Genomic DNA, 17,368 nt, shown 5'->3' on the forward strand with positions numbered 1-17,368 from the left:
AGAAACAGAGCACAAACCAGCTAAGAAATCAATGACGCCATGAAGACTTCTCATCCATCAAAACCCACTGACTGGGAAGTCATGATCAAAGGAAACGTAACTGCTTCATACATGTAATAACCATATTTCTCCTCTTGGGGCACAGTCCCTTTCTCAATTATGGTGGGGGCTGCAGCTGGCAGGGGTGAACGGGAGGTTGTGGACATGCCTGCCTGTTCACCTACAAGCTTCTTTTCACTGCTCTGCACGAAACACGGCCGAAGAGAAGATACAGGACAAACACTAATACAAATCCCAGGACCCCATTAGAGCAGGTATGGAGGGTCAGAGGCACCTTTAGTAAGGTGCATAAGCAGGGACAGAGTATTCTTTTAACCTAACAGACACAGAAAAGCCGTCTTGTTCCAGGGGTAACATTCACTCATCAGACCCAAGATCCATGGCTGCTGTGAGGCATGAGGCCCAAAGACGAGGGTGGGAGGGCCTGGGTGAGCATGGGACCTGGGGACGGGGCGGGAGAGAACCAGGGAGGGCTCCACATGGCTCCTGGTGACACTGGAGGCCTGCTTCCCTGACAGCTGTGTGCAGAGTGAAACAGCGGCGCCCCACTCGCCGCAGACCCTTTCCTGCGCCTTCTCTGGACAGGACGCTCTGGTCAGGGAGGCAGGCAGCATTACCGGGGCTTCTCCTGGGCTTCGATCTGCCGGATGACATCCTCCATCCATAGCATGAGGTCGCGCACCATGCTGAAGAAGCGGAACTTGTCTCCCGTGTCCACCAGCCGCACCCTGCGGCCTTCGCAGGCGTCTAGCAGGGCCTTCCAGGCTTCCAGCACCTCGTTCTCCCGCTTTTGGATGTCGTCGGCCTTGTCGCCCGCGTAGGCTGCCTGGAGGCGGGCTGCGTCTTCCTGCAGCTGCCGCACCTGTGGAACCACCGGGAGATAAGCCGGGTCAGAGCTGGGCCTCTGTGCTATCACCCTTACCACCCCTCCCCTCTGCACACTGTCCCCCCCTCACAGTGACGGGAGCCCTGGTCAGGAAAGGTCCTTGGAGGTGGCCGGGCGGGTGACGCTGATACAGAAACACATGGTATGCCTTCACATACCACCAAAAATAAATACCTAATTTGCTCCTGCATGGTATAGAAGGTGTTCTTTATCACAAATGAGAAACTGCCAAGAACAACTCATTCTGAAACGCCTTTTCCATTGCTATGTGATGTTGCTGCTGGAAACAGTACACACATATCACCTGTAAGAGCTCCCATGACAGAATATTCCAACTTGAAAAACAAAGATGCCACATTCAATGTAGTTGGAAAAAATAAAAACTGATGCCAAAGAAGATAAAATCTTAACAGCCAAATTCCAACAAAAAGCTCTGGGGAACAAGAATGAAAATGAGTCTTATGAGAAGATGCTACATGGAGATACTGTAATTTGTCATCTTTCATTTGGCAAAAATGGAGGCTACATGATGTCTACGTCAGTGAGCTGACTCACCGCTAATGGGACGAACCGCTCACAACTCCTACAGGAGGCACAGGCAGTGCCCACCGGGACCACAAATGCGTGCACCTTTTGATTTCATGATTCCACTTGGCGGAAGTTATCCTACATATACTTTTACACTTTTAGGAAATGATATACATGTAAGGTTATTTATCGCCACAGTGTCTGTAATTACGTCAACAGTAATTATGTAATTCAAATTCTTATTGAGAAGGCCCTTAACGTGTAAATGTGTATGAGTGCATCTGGTTTATTTAATCATCGAGGATGGTCATCCAACAGTGTCTACAAATGTGGCAAACAGGCTCCCAGGCAGGCACGATAAAGAAAGGGGACAGGCTCGAGGAAAAGTACTCCAAGATGACGGGGCTATACAGAAAAAGCAAAGCACAAAGAGTGTACAGAATATCACCTTTCTGTGTGAAAAAGGGGAAAAAACAAGAAAGGCTTTCATGTTTTTGTTGGGGGTTGTAGGGATGGGTGGAGGGAGGATACATCATTACAAGAGAAACTCATAACCACGGCTTATCTGATATCCAAAAATTACCCTCTCTTATGTTTTACATAAAGTGCATAATAGTAATGCCATATATGTGATTTGATTTCCATATCCTAAGAGACTTCTGTAAATATTCTGCAATTATGGCTCCGGTATACACTCAAATGACAATAAACAAGTTCCTAGGAAACTATTTGAATAGATAATGTTCTGTGTGTGTGTGCATGTGTGTGTTCGTGTTCAGTCGTGTCCAACTCTTCGTGACCCCATGGACTGCAGCCTGCCAGGCTCCTCTGTCCGTAGGATTCTCCTGATAAGAATACTGCAGTGGGTCCTTTTCCAAGGGATCTTTCCAACTCAGAACTGAACCCCTATCTTGCATCTCCCATATTGGCAGACAAATTCTTTACTACTAGTGCCACCTGGGAAGCCCAGTCTCCTGTGTGGCTAACCTAATCTTTCCAAATACGTAAAGAAAAAAAACAAAAAATAAAAAAACAACTACTTGTTGTTCATTTGTTCTCACAACAAGAAAACAAGATGGACGAGGCCAGCAACAGCAGGATGTGCACGAGAAGTCCCTGCAGAGCATGATCGCGCTCCCTCAGTCCTCTGCTCCCCCGCAGAATGGAGGATGGTGGCGGGTCAGCTGGCCCCAAACTCTGCTGGCTTCTGGAATCTGCCCACAAGCCCTCCCTTCTGCTCTGGTTCTGCTGTTAGTGCATGAGGGGTGGGGCACACACACTTCTGTGGCTGAAATGGCCTGGCCCTTTGGGTACGGAGAGGTGTACACCATCAGGCTTGACAGGGTAGATTCCTGCCCTGGGTGTTCCTGGACTCGCAGTGGGCTCCCTCATCTCTCTGAGCCTCACATGGTGGAGAAATTCAATGAAACAATGAGAGAACAACTCCCCATTTCTGGAGTCTCTTGAAGTTCTAAAGGTAAATGATTTTATAGGTGCAGAGGAAAGACCTGCGGCTGGTAAGCCTTCCTAGGCATTGTGGAAGTTCTCTGAAGCTTTTTAGAAATGGTAACAATAATTAAAGAATGTTCATTCTGGGAGTTAGTGAAGAACAGGGAAGCCTGGCACACTGTAGTCCATGGGGTCACAAAGAGTCGGATACAACTGAGCGACTAAACAACAACAAATAAGAGTTCTTGTTATGGCATATGCTCCGCACACGTTGTAATCGTTAAAGCATTAGGGAACTCAAGGTTAGGGAAGAAAATTAAACTCCCAGCGATAGTAGAGAGGCTCAATTCAGGCCTGGGTCTGACCTTCTCTGGTGGCCTTGCTCCAAGCGCACAACAGATCAGACTGCATTCAGGATCCTGACATGCTCACATGGTACTCCAGGACCTTCTATGGGAAGCTGAAGAACTTTTGAATGGGGAGACTGCCAGCTCTGAAGAAAAGACTGGAAACCCTCACACTGCACGGTGGGCTCTTTTAAATTCTGCCTGATGCAGACCCTCAGGCACTCCACATATTTCTTTTAAATATTCCCTCCACATCTTCCACCTCTTTGATGGACATGGTGAAGCCACTTAATCTGAGTGGAGCTGCACCTGTGACCTATCTTTCCTTCTATAACGAGCAGATTAAGGGGAAGAGAATGGCAGTAAAGTGGTCCCTCCATAGAGCAACCCCCAGAGCACACCAAAGGAGGCGGACACACTAGATTTCAGGGGCTGGCAGAACCTGGGCTGCCTGTTTGTGTCAAGATTTGTTGGCACACAGACACGCCCTTCAGTTTCAGATTGTCCATGGCTGCTTTACGCTACAATGGCAGAGCACACTAGTTGTAATGGACTGTATCTCCCATAAAAGCCAAAAATATGGACCATCTGGGCTTCTACAGAAGAAGTCTGCTGACCCCTGTACTAGATCACTGATGTGCTTCCGAAAGACAAAAACAAATCCTCTGATGTCCTCAGGGCTGATATCTTTAATAAAACAGACTTCTCTAAGATAATGAAATTTAAGGGAAAAAACAGATACAATTTATTTTTCATCTAACGGATATAAGACTGAGCAGGAAACTGCAGAAATGAATATATGAACTAGAAAGTGACTGCACTACAGACCCTTGCTGTTATATTGATATCACTTTATCAGAAATCTTTTAAACAAAGCCTGAGTGTTAACCACTCTATGAGAGGGGAAAGGAACAGGCACACTAAAACATTAGAATCTTGTTTTCTCTATTCTCCGATACATAACTCAGACTCTGGTTGATGCAAAATAATAAGGTATCATTTTGGAAATTATTCTGAATGGATGTGCTCAGTCGTGTCTGACTCTTTGTGACCCTATGGACTGGAGTCTGCCAGGCTCCTCAGTTCGTGGAATTTTCCAGGCAAGAACACTGGAGGGGGTTGTCATGCCCTTCTCCAGGGAATCTTCCGACCCAGGGATTGAACCCATGTCTCCTATGTCTCCTGCACTGGCAGATGGGTTCTTCACCACTAGCACCACCTGGGAAGCTTGACTCTGGATGGACATGCCAACAGAATTCAAATTTTTGTTGAGAAGGTCCATAACCTGTAAATGTGTGCGTGCAGCTGGTTTACTATCTTAATCATGGAGGATGGACAGCTGACAGTGTCTGCAAATGGGATAGACAGCCCCACGGACTGGTAAGTTCTCCTAAATGGAGCGTTACAACAACGTCTAACGTGTGTTGTGCACACGCGTGTGCATTTAATTTGGGCCATTCTCTGAGGCATGCTTGAGCAGCCAAGGACTGGAGAGAGATGTTGAGAGGGGCACAAAGACGCTGTATGGAAGGAGAACCTCCCACCAGCCCAGGGTGGCGCCCCGCCTACCTGAGTCCCCAGGGCCTGGATGTCATGCTCAAAGGTGGTGTGCATTCTCTGTAAGGTCTCTACTGTGTTCTGATCTCTCCCAAGCTCCTCGGGGAGTTTCTTGTGTTTGTCCTGGATGCGCCCAAAGATCTCCTTGGCGTCATGGTAAAACTTGTGCAGTTCATAGGAGGCAGCGAGGATCTGTGTTCTAGTGTCAATGAGCTCCAGGAGGTCGGCCCAGGCCTCATTGAGCCCATCCTTCCACTCAGCGATAGTAGCGGCATCTGAATGTCCGGAGTTGATGAGCTCGTCTGCCATGTGGTTGACTGTGTCCACGCGTTCCTGCCCAATATTCCCCGTGTCCCGGGCGAACTCTCGGAATCGCTCTTGGAGCATCTGAAATGGAGATGGGCGTAAAGAAACCAGTGAGACCACCATGAACACATCATTTACTCATCACTCGAACAGCCTTTGGAAAAAAAACCTGACTTAACAGATGTCAGAACCAAAGCCTCATGTCAACCAGCTTCCTTCTCACTCATGGCAGCAGAGAAAGGCACAGCTCCACCTCCTCTGACCAGAGGAATGGGCACAGAGATTCAAACACAACAACTTCCAAGTAGCTCGATGATAAAAGTGCCCAGTTGAAGTGAAACACCATGACCTCTGACTCGAGTCTGGGGTGTTTCTTCTGCTCACAGACAGGGAATGCAAAGGGCCTTCCACAGGCCGCGTGTGCCGCATGCCCACCCAAATTCTGCTTGTGTTACTTGCCGTGACGTGCTCGTAGTCCTGGCCCAGCTCGTGTGACCCCGCGACCACCTCCCGCTCGGCGATCCACTGCTCCAGGTCATCCACCTCGCGGTTGAGCTGGAACAGCCGGTGTCGCTCGTCCAGCTTGCCCCGCCTCTCCTCGGCCAGGTCCTTGAGGCCTGCGTACAGCTTGTCCACCTTGGACTGCCGCATGCTGATACGTTCACTGAGGGGAGTGAGACGGGGCAGGGGTAGGGAAGCCTTAAATGCCACATTTTCTTCAGGGAAACAGCAAATGAGGGCAAATGCCAGCAGGTCACATTACACAAAATTTCCCGAGGGAATCTGAAGGTTAACTGAGTTAGCCCAAAAATAAAAGTCAACTTTGACCTCATCTTCAGGTAATGGAATGCCAACATGTAACAAAATAGAGTCATTAAGGGCAAAGGCCACCCTGGCTGTGATGATGGAGGGAGGGGAGAGAAATCAAAATGCTCTGCACTGATGGCTCTGAACGTCAGGATTTCCTTTGACGTTAAAAAATCAGCCTAGGATGCAGGAGCTGTCCTCCGTTCTCAGGAGCCACGTTGCCAAAGGGACAGAAGACATCCCAGTCTGCACGCATTTGACCTTCTCTGGGCTGTATGCCCTTCCCTGCCAGGAAGGCAGGCCCTGCTGCTCCCATTTCCTGGGTCCTGGGGGAACAGCATCCACCCCGCCACCCTGCTTCTAACTTCTCTGAGAAGGACAGACTTCCAGCAGGTAAGTGATCAGACAAGGACTCACTGATGCCCAGCCTTGGAGATGAGGAAGGCCACTTTCCCGAAAGAGCCCCATCCCAAGACAGCCAAGGACCTCACCTCCAATTTGCCTTGGTTAATGCCCAAAGGCAATCCTTGTCTGCCTGAGACACAAAAGGTAGTTCCAGAGAAAACCTAAAATGACTACCACTGCAGTAAGCGTGTCAGTCTGGTCTATAACAGGGCAGGGTGCCACACACTTTTTTCTTATTCCCGAGGCATTATCAAGAGTCAAAGTATTAGAGTTAAGAGTGGCATCATTTTGTTCTCTTGGAAGCTTTTATTTCACAAGTCCGCATATCCTTATCCATCGCTCTACTATGGGATTCCCTGGTGGGTTACCCGGTAAAGAATCTGCCTGCAATGCAGGAGACCTGGGTTCAATCCCTGGGTCAGGAAGATCCCCTGGAGAAGGGAATGTCAACCCACTCCAGTATTCTTGCCTGGAGAATCCCATGCAGCCTGGCTGGCTAGAGTCCAGGAGGTTGCAAAGAGTCAAACACGACTGAGCGACTCAGAGCACACACACACACTGCTCTATGACAACACTTCCCTAAAACGGATGACTTTCTAAACCCAAGCGCAGGTGCTGTGATCACCCTGTATCCCATGCAGAGCCATCTGCACTCCTGACTCACGACACCAATAATCTCTCAATAGGGCCTGGCCAGCAGGAGATAGTTAACCCATGAGAGCAAGCACCTATAATATAACAGTTCACCCTTCCTGTTCAGCACAGGCCTATTGGGTCTGTTTTAAAAATGCTTCCCAAAGACTCAAGCAGGAGGCCCTGACCAGGAGGATCTGCCAGGCTAGTCTCATGTTCATGAAGCGGCACGTACCTTTCAGGATGGCTGTCGGCCACCAGGGCCCGGCTGGTCTTAGAGAGCTGGTGCACCGTCTCCGCGTAGTCCTCCACAGCTTGTTCCAGAATCTGGTGCTTCTTCAACATGGAGACGGCGCTCTGCTCATCCTGTACAGACAGCGGACCATCACACCCACAGCCGCCTCCCATCCCCAAATCCAAACTACCTGAAAGCAGGACTGGCTGACTGCACAGCACAGGGGGGCAGGAGGAAGACTTGGTAGAAAGAAAAAAAGTCACAAGTGCTATATGGGCAGCAGAGTACGGAGCGTTTCAAGAGTGGCAAGGTGGACTGGGCTGTGGGAGCCTCTGAAAGATGGCCGTGAGGGTGACACACAGTGACGAGGACCCTCTGACATATGAGGCAAAGCCCAGGCAAACCAAGTGTGTCCTGGCTGGAAAAACTCTCCACATCTAAGAGATGTAGATGATAGCATTTTGGTTGGAGCACTTTCAAATACTTTTAGACTGTCTCAAAAGCATCTAGTATATTGTAAAAGACAAACTTTGGCAAATTTCTGTTTAAAAAAAGGGAAAGCAGATAAATACCATGATTCAGAAAAGAAAATTCTGTACCAAAGGGCAAACAGCCAGGTTCCAGTTACCTATGTGCACCACGCTGCCCCCGTAAACAAGGCAACAATCAGATGTTGCACAAGGATGCCACCCGCAGCAGCACAAGCTTCAGGTCTGAGTCAGAGGCTCCCCGGGCGCAGGGACGGGGTTGGGGGGTGGGTCTCTTTCCTCACCTTGGCCTTCTCCTCGGACATCATGTATAGCTCCTGCTCGCTCATCCAGGCCTCGGCCTCGGCCGCGTCGAAGTAGTACTGCTGGGCCCTGTGCGCCTCCTCCAGCCGCCGGTGCCGCTTCTCGGTCTCCTCGATGAGGAGGCCCCACAGCTGCTTCAGGTCGGCCAGTCTCTGCCGGATGGCCTCGGCGTTGAGGCTGCTGTCGGTGATGATGTTCTGGCTCCTCTCAAAGATGTCGTCGATGCGAGGCTGGTGCCCCTGGATCTCCTTCTGGAGGGTCTATGCGATTGGGAAACACACACCCAATGCTCACTGAGCCACAGCAGCACACTGCTTGTGCCAGGCCCTGAGGTCGAAGAGAACCTGCCCGTCCTCTGAGCTCCCCCTTCTCTGCCTCCTAACGTGGACCTGGCCCCAGAAGACAAGCTTACCTGATTTTTCTTTATTAACAGCTGCACAGTCTGGAGGTTGTGGCCATGATCCGTGGAGGTCGCCAAAGGCATCCGCTCTCCAACCCACAACTGGAAGGAATTGTAAACAGGTGGTCAGGGCCACTCAAAAAGAACAAATATTTGATGGAGACAAGGGCAGGAGGGGAGAGCAAGGAGGCCAGTATGGGAGAGGAAGCATGTTCAACCCTAGTGAGGGATGAACAACAAGATCCTACAGTGCAGCCCACAGAACTACATTCAATATCCTGTGACAAACCATAAAGGGCAAGAATATATACATCTGTACGTCGGTCATTTTGCTGTACAGCAGAAATACAACATTGTAAATCAATTATACTTTAATAAAAAATTTTTAAAAAAGAAGAAATAAGCAATTATCTCACTGGGAGGGGCGGCCCAGGGAGCCTGCCCTTCTTCTCCAATGAAGGGTTCAGGCTAGTCTTCCAGACCTTATTTTTATCCACAATGCCAGACCCTCCAGGAATGCCCATTATTTGTTGCTGAAACGATTGTTCTGGGGCATTAAAGCCCTCAATTAATCCTTAGAAAACTAGACAGAAATCCGGAGGTGTATTTTCTGTGGACACACGGTGCAGGACTGCAACAACTCAGCCCACCCAGGGACTGAGGTGGGTCAGGTACAGCAGTGGGAACCCGGGCTGCAGGTCGGCCATGTGTGGAGGCACTCACGATCTCGTCCTCCACGTCCCGGTTGAACTGATGGATCTCCTTGGAGGCCAGCAGGTTCTGCTTCCTCTCGTTGAGGGGCTCCAGCAGCTCCATGAACTTGGTCTGCACGGTGAGGCGCTTGCTGTCCACCTCGTCCGTGCTCTTCCCCTCCTGGCTCAGGGCCTGTGCCTGGCTCTGGAGCTCTTCTATCTCCTTCTTCCGCACCTCCATCTGATTCTCCAGCATCTGAAGATGGAAGACACATCCACCTTCACACCCGAGACGAGGGAAACACAGTGATTTTACATGCTCCCCTTTGGCACTGACCAAAACAGAAGATTTGGGAATATTAACTGATACAGTGGGGAGCCCACAAAATGGTTCTGCATGGCTAGCAAGCCAGCAACTTGTGCTCTACTTTGTCAGCTGATTTTTCAAAAACAAACAAACCTCCCTTTCTAAGGATTTTTAAACTTGGGAGCAACAGTCAAGTTTATCTAGGAACTTCAGAGGCAAATGACAAGGGAAATAATTAATTATGGGGAAAGGATGGTCTCCATCTGCCTGTTCAGAAGTCACAATGACACTGAAAACCAGCTTAATCACCAGGAAGGAGTCAGGTCTTCAGTTTCCAATTCTTTTAGGCCAGAAGGATAGCTAACGTTAACCATCTCCTCTCAACTGCTTTAATCAGAAAGCTGATTCTTATTTTTAAAAATACTCGATAATCAGCTGAAGACAGCCTAACTGTATATTTACATGAGGGAAAAGGGAGAAAGCACAGCAGAGGTGTCTTGCTCAGTAAACACAACCCTGGGAAGACCACACACTGCTGTCCCCAGAGACAAGGGGCTGGCGAATACAATGACTGCTCTCTTAGCTAGGGGAGCACTTGGCCACACACTGCAAACTCAGCCCGGGGAACTCCTGCAAGCTACTACACCTGCTTGCTCAATTTCATCATAGCTATTTTCTCTCATCAATGTAAATTCATTTGCTCTTAGAAGGACTCTATTGTTATCCAAAAATTTGTTACCTTAATTTATCTTATTATCTAAAAGTGCCCTGAACCACTCAGATAACTATCACATATTGAGACATTATACAGTGAGGTATGCAAACATGGTAACTTTTCTTCAAGTAAACTGTGGAACTAGATGAAATGAACATTTACTATACTGTTAAGTGGTGATACTATCTATCAACTAAAATGATAATGAAAATATACTCCCATGCATGGACCCCAGTCCTCCTACGGTGTCTTTCCAAATTGATTCTGGAAATGTCCCCTGATGCCACCGGAGCCCACTGTGCTGGGTGTGTTAAAATCTCTTCACACTCCAAGTGAACGTCTGAGGACACGGTGGGCGAGTTAAGACCACCAGGACCGCAGCAGGGAAACAGCCTGTGGTGCGCTAGCCCAGGCACTTGCCTGCTGCTTTTTCAGAAGGATGTTGACGCTGGTGAGGTCTTTGCCATAGTCGTCAGACTGAATCTGACTCTCCAGGCCATGCAGCCATTTGTCCAGATCTGCACAGCTCTGGGTGAAGAGTTCGGCTTTGTTCGCATCGAAGAGCCGCTGGGCCTTGGTCTGTGTGGTGGATTCAAGGACTTCCCACATTTTATGTAAACCTGTCAGTTTTTCCTTCACCACGGCTTCTGTCTCTGGCTTTTCTGAAATGAGCTGCATTCCCTCCTGGAAAACACATATAAATACAGTTTGCAGGACAGGTATCACTGTGAAAAACAAGCCTGACATATTTGAATTATGAGTTACCTATTCACTCAACACATACATGAGCGCACACAGATACACACCTGCACGTACGCAGTCTCCACAGGAATTACTGCTCGACAGAATCAGCGATGGCCTGACTGGGTTTCACAGGCATGCAACACCAAGTGATGGTTGGGGCTCTGGGATACTTATTGCCAGTAACCTAAAACTTCATCCCCTCCACATCACCCCAAGAGACCTTAACACTTAAACTGTTAAGATTCTGAAACAATATCGTTTATTAAGGAAGAGAAGGGAGGGTAGGGAATGTCACATTCATGTTCAGTTACACTGCAGAGAATCTTGCTGTGCCAAAACATTACAGTTTAAATTATTAAAATGAGAAATTTAAAATACATAATATTTCTAAGTTCTTTGGATCTGCTCAATGTCTGTCATAGTCCAGCACACATAATATGATCAACAGAGTGAGGATGCTGCCCTGGGGGCTGGCAGTCTATCAAGTGCAGCAGAGGAGACACACAACAGAAACTCAACTCCTAGGATTCTTTACAAGATAAAGCAGGCATTTTGTGCCACCTGGGTGAGTTTCTGCTTGTCTCCTTTCTTGCTGGCTTGAAGGTAGGAGTTGGGAGGTGAAAAGTGGGACTGCTCCTGGCTGTGTAACTCCCGTATGTGGTCATACAGCACTCAAATACACTGGAAAACATGCTAAATACAAAGGAGCTCATTTCCACCCAGTTAGTTTTCTCACCACAGCCACACCGACGGAGCACCATCAACCCCTTGACTCACCTTCTCAATTTTGTCAAGCCATTCTTTGTTGGAAGCGAGTTCTGCCATAAAGGCCTGATGCTTCAACCATTTACTGTGCAGATTTCTGGCTTCATCGTAAGACATGTCCTGGGCTGTAAGCATCTTTTCATTGATCCAGAGAGACAGCTAGGAAAGAAAAAAATCAAGTTCAGAGATTGTGATCACAGACATCAGCCTTTTTTCTGCCTGGAAACAGCTGTTATGCTGTTACACGAGCGCCATGTTTCCGTGTCAACAGACAACCAAACGATCACTTTACAACTCTGACCCGTCACAACAGGTATCTCCACTGTATGGATGCTGTACTTGAGACCTGCTCCAAACTATGCTGCTAACATTAAATCCAGAAGTGTAAAAAGCACGTTGAGCCAGCTTTCAAACTGTTTGGCACTCTTAACCAGCTTTCCCTCCAGACACTTGTGTTTAAAATTCTGTCCTAAGCAAGCTAAGTCACCAACTTCTTTCTTCTTCAAATACCCATGGCTAGCTATACCATGCTAAACAAGATTAACTGTCTTTACTACATTTGGTAATCTTTTTACTCTTTTAGTTCTACTATAAAAGAAACCAAAGTGCCTAGTCTTTCATCCCTCCCTCTTCTTCACAGACATTATCTATCTGGGGATGACAAACAGCATGAGGAACTTGCTTGCTACAGGGGTGAGGCAACCATGATGCCCTCTCAGCTCCCTTCATGTCTTAGTCACCTTCATCTTTTCTTCTACAGCCCTTGTCTGTAGAAGACCAAGAACACTTCACAGGACTGACTAAGATCAAGAACACTTCACAGGACTAAGACCAAGAACACTTCACAGGACCGGATTCTGAGACCCAGTGTGTTTGCTTGATCTGAACTCTGGGAAGCCTCTTCATAGACCCTGCCGGCCACTGACAGATCTGAGCCTAGCCCAGGCCCTGGACATGTTCCGCTTGTTGGCTCTCATCCCAACTTGCCTGGCTCCTCACTGCCTGCCACACCAAGGTCCTAATTCCTACCAGGAAGAGAGCTTCAGTTTGCTCAGTCAGAGATACGCAAACGAACGCAGGGTCAGCCTGGAACCAGAAGCCAATAAGTCTTTAGGGGCAGTGCCCTTTTTCCAAGTGACCATAAGAAGCCACTCTTACACCAGTTGCTGCCATAACAAATCTGCACCCAAACTGTGTCATGGGCCCACCACCAAGGGTTTAAAAATGGTGTATAAACCCCTACAGAACCAACCATTCTGAGGCCATTCCCTTGCACTCTGGGTGGCTGCTGGGAGAGGCTTCCCCATAAGAGGGCTCCCACAACACAAAGTCTGTTCTCTGGGAACCACGTCAAGGAGAGGGATGCAGGTCTCGGCTGAACCCCCAGGCACCCTCCCTACCCTTCTCAGGAAACCAACCACCATGTATGGGAGGGAGGGGGATCAAAAGCAAAAGTAGTGAGATTTTTGATGTCACTCTTTATTAAGGAAAAAACAGCAAGTCTCATAAAGCCCTTGGTAAACAAGGACCATAGATCCGTTACACAACAACCAAGGCACTGAATTTCCTACTTTAAAAGAATCACCTACTTCCCTTCCAGTTATCTGAGTAGCTAAGGCCTGAAAGGCTAAGGCTATTCAATCTAAGGAGAAAAGACCTAAGAGGAAAGCAAATGGAAAAACTTTACCCTGAATTCTGCACGTGCACACTAAACATAATAAACGGCAATGATCCAAAGTGCAAAGGACATCCACATATTTGCTCTATTCATAACCACCTACCCAAGAGAGATTAAAAGAAAAAGGAGCCACATAAAAACCAGAGGCTTATAAACAAATCTGCTCTTTGCTGAACACATCATCCTACAGATAAAGCAGCATGTGACACAGTACAATGAGACAGCGCTGCGAACTTGCTAGTTCATCAGACCTCCATCAGCATTCTGGAATCAGACCCATAGTTACTATCCGTGGGCATTGACAAAGGTCATTTAAGAATATGCTCATTCTCTGCAGAACAGAACACTGTGCAGATTGGAAAAGGATAAAAACAAATGCTCTGATCACTGGATTAAGCTCAAAGCAAAGTGCTGAAGCTGCTATGCCGGTGCCACCACGTTTAGTTATATTGCCCTCCAGGGGAGGAAGAAATCAGTTTCAGAAAACAGGAGGTATGGAGACAGGGAATAGAATAGAAAAGCAGGACCTTTTAAATCACTCATTTTTCAGGGTATCATATTAAAATAACAACACAAAAAACATGATGCTCTTTGCATCGCCATCTATAACTGTGATTAGCTAGGCCCTGCTCATCCTCCCTGCACTGCAGCAATGAATTTCCCCCTCCAGGAAGTATTCGTGGGGGGTGGCAACAACGACAGAGCTTACAACCCAGCCTTCTCTAGCCTCCAACCAACCAGGAAGCGGGTGTGGCAAGGAGACCATCTGGATTTCCTAGACCTTGAATAATACCAACAGCAAGCAGCAGCATTAAATCTGACTTCTGGGTGCTCTGTAAGTATCCACCAACACAGTAAGAAGTAGGTTTTCATATGTAGGGCTAGTCCACCCAAAAACTCCATTCTCAGAGATTCTGGTTTAAAAGGGGCATATTTTAATGAGGCTAAATAATGGAAAATTAATAAAGAAGAATCTTCCTTAATAATAATAGCACCCTTGCTGGTACTTCGACACCAAGGGTTTTGAAGCCCCCAAACCTGACCTAAATTCCGTCACTATGTGGAAACTACTGGGCTTTCTAGGTGGCTCAGACAGTAAAGAATCTGCATGTAATCCAAGAGACCAGGGTTTGACCCTTGGGTCAGGAAGCTCCCTGGAGAAGGGAATGGCTACCCACTCCAGTAGTCCTGCTTGAAGAACTGAACAGACAAAGGAGCTGGGCGGGCTACAGTCCATAGCGTCACAAAGAGTCGGACACGACTGAGTGACTAACACTTTGACAAACCTGACCTAAATTCAGTCTTTATTTGTAAACTGTATACACTGATGTGGTAGCCCCAGCAGATCCTATGATTGTACTAACTTTTAACAAGGTTCAAGGAAAGAAAAAATAGACAGGCCAGGGAGACTTGGCACAGCAGTTGCAAAGAGACCTGCAAATCATCTCCAGGACAAAGAAGCCTGGCCAAAACCTCTGGGTACTCTTGGAGGGGAAATCACACAGGGTTGAGCCCTCTGGGTGTGCCTATCGGTCACTGGTGTGTGTTAGGGAGTAAATTCCTTGTAACCAAGGACGCTCATCTGGAACAAGAATTAACAAAGATCTACTTAAACTATTTCCTGTGATTCTACTTGGAAGGACTATGTCTTATCTACTTACTTTTCCCACATGTTTCTATTTATGAATCCACACGGATGTGAATGGAAAATCAGGGGCTGGAAATTTCAACTGAGCCTCTCTCAAAGGTTTCTCTGTCCCCTCACTTCCTGCTTATTTCCTGACATTCTTTTCCCTAAATTCAGTCCAGATTTCACCATGCTCTAGTCAATGGATTTCATCTCAGTAACCTGTTCTTTAAGCAAAGGGATGGCATCCCACTGGTTTCCCCAGCAGACCCCCTTCCCATCTGATCTGAGGTTAAAACAAGTCACTGGCGGAGCTTCAAGGGCAACGTTAAGGTACTTCAGGAACTTCCAATCTGGGGAGGGCACAGCCCAGGCTGCGAAAGTCTCTTGACAACTTTTCACTCCCTCCAGGGCTGAAGGGCCACTTGGTATTCACTGCAGCACATCATGCTACTCTACACAACTAACCCTGAATCCATTACTCTTCCCTGGGTCTTGTCTGGGGACATGAATGCCTCTTTAAATGAGCATCCTATTCAAATGGGTTATTCATGCTCGGGAGTGACTTGAAGAGGCACTCCTGGCCTCGCCTGTCTGGCTCCAGGCAAACTTCTCCAGGGACCCAGATTCATCAGCGTGGCCTTGAACGTCAACAGACCCTAAGCTACACAGTTGAGGGGCTTTTCTCCCTTCGTAAGGTTTAGCCGCTGGAGCACATTTTAAGATTCACAGTAAGACAGCAGTTTAATGGACATGAAGGATTGCTTCTGTCTCCGACTCTGATTCAACTGTTATGAGAGCCATATTCAACACACAGCTATAAGATTGCAAGCAAAGGATTCATGAAGAGTCTGGTCATATTCTTAGCATATGACCTTGATCCTCCCCTCTCCATCTCCAGTTTCCCTTCCCCAAGATCCCTACAGCTTCCCTTGGATATTATTCATCTCCCTTCTGCCTCTGATGAGATTTAGTCTAATAAACCAGAGAGGACCGAGTCTCACCATGGTTCTCTGGTGGATAGTGAAATACGATGTGCTTGTGATCTCATGCATGTAAGTCAGCTAGACGCTTCCTTCCAACCAGCTTGCAGAGAGATTGCATTTTACTGGCTAACTTTAGTTTTCCCAGTTTGTTTATGCATGTATCAGGGGAGTATGAAATAGTTTGAGAATCATCAGATGAATACCACATGTTAAAACTCAAGAGTTTGAGATCAGGATTACTGCTCTTGGCAGGAGCCTGAAGGATGGATATTTCAAGGTCTTCAACGAATTAGAAAACTGTGTGTATTTTTTGAAATCTCTCTTCTTACCTGGGTAGCCAACTGCAGTTCCTTTCATTTCTTTCCTTCCCTACTAGTAACTCTGCCTTATTTTAAATAGTAGATGCTTTTAGGCTATAGAATATTTGAGAATATCACTGTCTTTGACCATGGCAATGTTCTACATCCACACTGTCCATACAATATGGCAGCCATGAATCACAATCGGCTGCTGAGCACTTAAAAGTACAGCCAGAGTGATGGAACAACTACAGTCTTAATTCCATTTAAAGTGAGGCAGCCACATGTGGTCAGTATCTGCTGTGTTGAACAGCCCAGTTCTAGACTATAATAATCTGGTTACTCTAAGTGGTAGCTTGTAGGCTGGAGAACTGACACTGCCCCACCTGCAAATTATATAAGTGATGTGAATTTCTGGCCTCAGTTCATTTTACAATCCCAAGGGCTCTTCTGCCAAATGCTTGGTGGCTCTTGTTAGAAAAGAGGAAAGGAGGCGTTGAAGGGAGATGTACCTCCTGACAGTCCTGCAGGAATTTCTGAAGATCCCTGTTGTCCTTCAGTCTCATCAGAAGCTCACTGGCTGCCTCGCGATTCTTCCTGTGTCTGTTACAACGATAAAAAATGATTTTAAAAAAAGGAATTCTTGAAATACAGAATTGACTATTCAGTTTCTTTTCTGGGTTTCTCTACATGCTGAAAACAATCTGCTGACAGTTCTTGATTATGTCAAGGAGACAAAACAAACAAGGGAGTCGAACATTCAAATGAGTAAGCAACGGTACAAGAAGCCAGAACACCTGTCCCAGACACACAGCCATCCAGGATGCAAGCAACAGAGCTTCCTAAGTCTGGTGCTAGGAAAAAACACCATGAGCAGGCACTCAGCACAACTCTTCATTTTATCAACTAGGAAAATATAAAATTTATCTTTAGGAAACTCACACCTGGGTGACAGACCATGAACATGGCTAAGAAAATACAGAAACCCATGTAACTGGCTTCAAAGACCATTTCATGATAATAAGATTCTCATCATGAGAAAAATTTGTCCCAAACAACAATAAACCAAGGGTGAAAATTTTTAGACCTGTGAGATCGTCTACCTACTCAATCCCCATCTTTATCAATACATAAGGGTAACCAAAGCTTAC

General features: G+C 47.2%; 1 protein-coding gene across 5 annotated transcripts in view; it reads right to left on the reverse strand.

Annotated features, from left to right (window-relative positions):
• Positions 1-17,368, reverse strand: part of SPTBN1 (spectrin beta, non-erythrocytic 1) — a 214,008-nt gene that overhangs the window by 15,134 nt on the left and 181,506 nt on the right. For all 5 annotated transcript variants that reach the window (XM_088841465.1, XM_088841466.1, XM_088841467.1 and 2 more), the window contains 10 exons: positions 16,730-16,820; positions 11,640-11,786; positions 10,539-10,802; positions 9,128-9,352; positions 8,417-8,506; positions 7,986-8,264; positions 7,214-7,344; positions 5,593-5,797; positions 4,840-5,214; positions 678-922 (listed from right to left, as the gene is read on the reverse strand). In XM_088841465.1, coding sequence (XP_088697591.1) covers positions 678-922; positions 4,840-5,214; positions 5,593-5,797; positions 7,214-7,344; positions 7,986-8,264; positions 8,417-8,506; positions 9,128-9,352; positions 10,539-10,802; positions 11,640-11,786; positions 16,730-16,820 — 2,052 coding nt within the window. The remainder of the gene's footprint in view (positions 1-677; positions 923-4,839; positions 5,215-5,592; positions 5,798-7,213; positions 7,345-7,985; positions 8,265-8,416; positions 8,507-9,127; positions 9,353-10,538; positions 10,803-11,639; positions 11,787-16,729; positions 16,821-17,368) is intronic.

Source organism: Moschus berezovskii, chromosome 11 (genome assembly GCF_049115385.1).
Source record: "Moschus berezovskii isolate FMDL1 chromosome 11, NW_MosBer_1.0, whole genome shotgun sequence".
NCBI lineage: Eukaryota > Metazoa > Chordata > Mammalia > Artiodactyla > Moschidae > Moschus > Moschus berezovskii.